Source organism: Talpa occidentalis, unplaced genomic scaffold (assembly GCF_014898055.3).
Source record: "Talpa occidentalis isolate TD23 unplaced genomic scaffold, MPIMG_talOcc4v2.1, whole genome shotgun sequence".
NCBI lineage: Eukaryota > Metazoa > Chordata > Mammalia > Eulipotyphla > Talpidae > Talpa > Talpa occidentalis.
Window position 1 is genome coordinate 148594508 of NW_026555331.1, and position 2190 is coordinate 148596697.

General features: G+C 59.8%; 1 protein-coding gene across 1 annotated transcript; it reads right to left on the bottom strand.

Annotated features, from left to right (window-relative positions):
* Window positions 1-200: 200 nt before the first annotated feature.
* LOC119251239 (olfactory receptor 10AC1-like) lies at window positions 201-1160 on the bottom strand. Its single transcript, XM_037518635.1, has one exon. It carries the CDS (start codon window positions 1158-1160, stop codon window positions 201-203), a length of 960 nt encoding a protein of 319 aa, XP_037374532.1.
* Between the last annotated feature and the right edge of the window lie 1030 nt (window positions 1161-2190).

The window sequence follows — 2190 nt, forward strand, 5'->3', positions numbered from 1 at the left end:
GGGAGGGGGTTGAGGAGTGTGTGTGTGTGTGGGGGGGGTATGGGTAGAACTCAGCAGGTCCTCAGAGGTGTCTGCATGGACACTTTTCCAGCTTCTCTCTCCTGGATGCGGTCCTTGAGCTCCCCCGGTGGTGTCCCCGAGGCAGACATCTCTGCTGGAGGACGCTGCAGGAGCAGAGTAGCCGCTACCAGCCTCCAGGCTCACCCAGACCCGGAGCTCCAGCGCAGCCGCCCCAGCACCCTGCGGATGGCAGAGGTGATCTCTCGGTTGCGCAGGCTGTAGATGAGCGGGTAGAGCAGCGGCGTGACATTGGTGTAGACCAGTGCCAGCGTGCGGTCCCGCCGCGGGGTGTAGGTGTACTTGGGCCGCACGTACATGTAGGTGGCACAGCCGTAGTGCAGGAAGGTGACCGCCAGGTGCGAGGCACAGGTGGAGGCGGCCTTGCGCCGGCCCTCGGGTGAGCGCAGGCGGTGCAGGGCGGAGGCGATGGCGCCGTAGGAGGTCAGGATGAGCATGGAGGGCAGCAGCAGCAGCACCATGCAGGTGCCCAGCAGGGGCAGCTCGTCCACATAGCTCCGCGTGCAGGCCAGGTGCAGCAGCGCCGTGATGTCGCAGAAGAAATGCACCAGCAGGCAGGAGCCGCAGAAAGGCAGGTGGAAAATAGCCACTGTGATCCCCACGGACACCACCAGTCCCCCCACGCAGCAGGCCAGGGCTAGCCGCCCGCACAGCCCCGGGGTCACCAAGGCCCCATAGCGCAGCGGGTGGCAGATGGCCACGTAGCGGTCATAGGCCATGGCGGCCAGCAGGAAGCACTCCGTCCCGCCCAGCGCCACAAACATCTGCATCTGCACGGCGCAGCCCAGGTAGGAGATGGGGCTGCCCCGGCCCTGGATGGGCACAGCCAGGTCTGCGAGGCAGCGGGGCACCACCACCAGAGTGTAGCAGAACTCGATGGCCGACAGCTGGCACAGGAAGAGGAGCATGGGCGGCCGAGTGGGCACGGAGATCACCGACACGAGGATGAGCAGGTTGCCGCTGAGGGTGGCCAGGTGCACGCCCAGCAGCACCAGGAAGAGCACCGGCCGCAGGTGTGGGAACTCCGAGAAGCCCTGAAGGAGAAAGCCGCAGTGTGCGGTGGCGTTGCTGGGGCTCTCCATGCCTGCCAGCCCAGCGGCACCTGCGGAGAGAAACGGGGAAGGCCAGCTATGGGGTCTCGCCCCTTGGGCCCAGCTAGAGGTGGGAGGAGTAGGGACAGCAGAGGGGGAAGTACTCCAGGCGTTCCCAGCCTCCTCCCCAGGAGGGACAGCTGTGTCATTTGTTCAGAAAAATGATGTGATTTTTCCTGTGTCTCAACTACAATCCCTGGGGCCTCTTTCTCAACATGCTCTTTCCAAAGAAGCTTGATTTCACGTCAGGTCCTTACAATATACCTGAGCTCCCCCTATAAAGAATTCCCAGCCTTCATACTCCACTTATTATCTTGTGGGTCCTCAGCCTGAGTGCCCCGCGGCAGACACTGTGCCTCTGGTCCCTGCTCTCCTGCTCCCTGCCCTCCACTGTCCCTGCTCGGTTGCTTTCTGCAGTGACGGCATCACAAAATGTAACACAGATGAGTTACAGACCTTCTTCTCCAAACTCCTGATTTAAAAGAGGACAAAGTAGCCGTGGAAGGTAGGGAAGGCAGGAGTGGGGAACAGCTCCCACAGAAGGCTGGGAACAGAATCTGCAGGATGAGTCTGAATCTAGAACTTTCTATGACCCCATATGCGGTTGGAGAAAAGGTCACTGGGAGCAGTCAGCCAATCCAACGAGAGACCCAGGCCTGTGGCAGGCTGAGCAGCCCCGCAGGCAGCAGGCGTGAGCAGTGGGAGGCTCCTGGCACTGCAGAGGAGCATGCCCCGGCCATTTTTATTCGTGTTCTGCCAACACCAGAAGTGCTGTATATCTGTCCTAACCCACCTTTCAGAATGAGTACATTCCAGATTTCTTTCTAAGCATGAGTGGGTGACTCATTGGCATCGCCAGTTGGAAAACATTGGCTGGTGGAGGTCAGTTGCAAATTGTTACAAACCTCCAGAGTGGGGAGACATGAGGTGCTAAGAAGCTGCCTGGCAAATTGAAAGAGGAGGTGTGATTTTTATTGATGATGTTTTTCTCCCCCCTAACTCTGCTTCAGTAACTTCAATG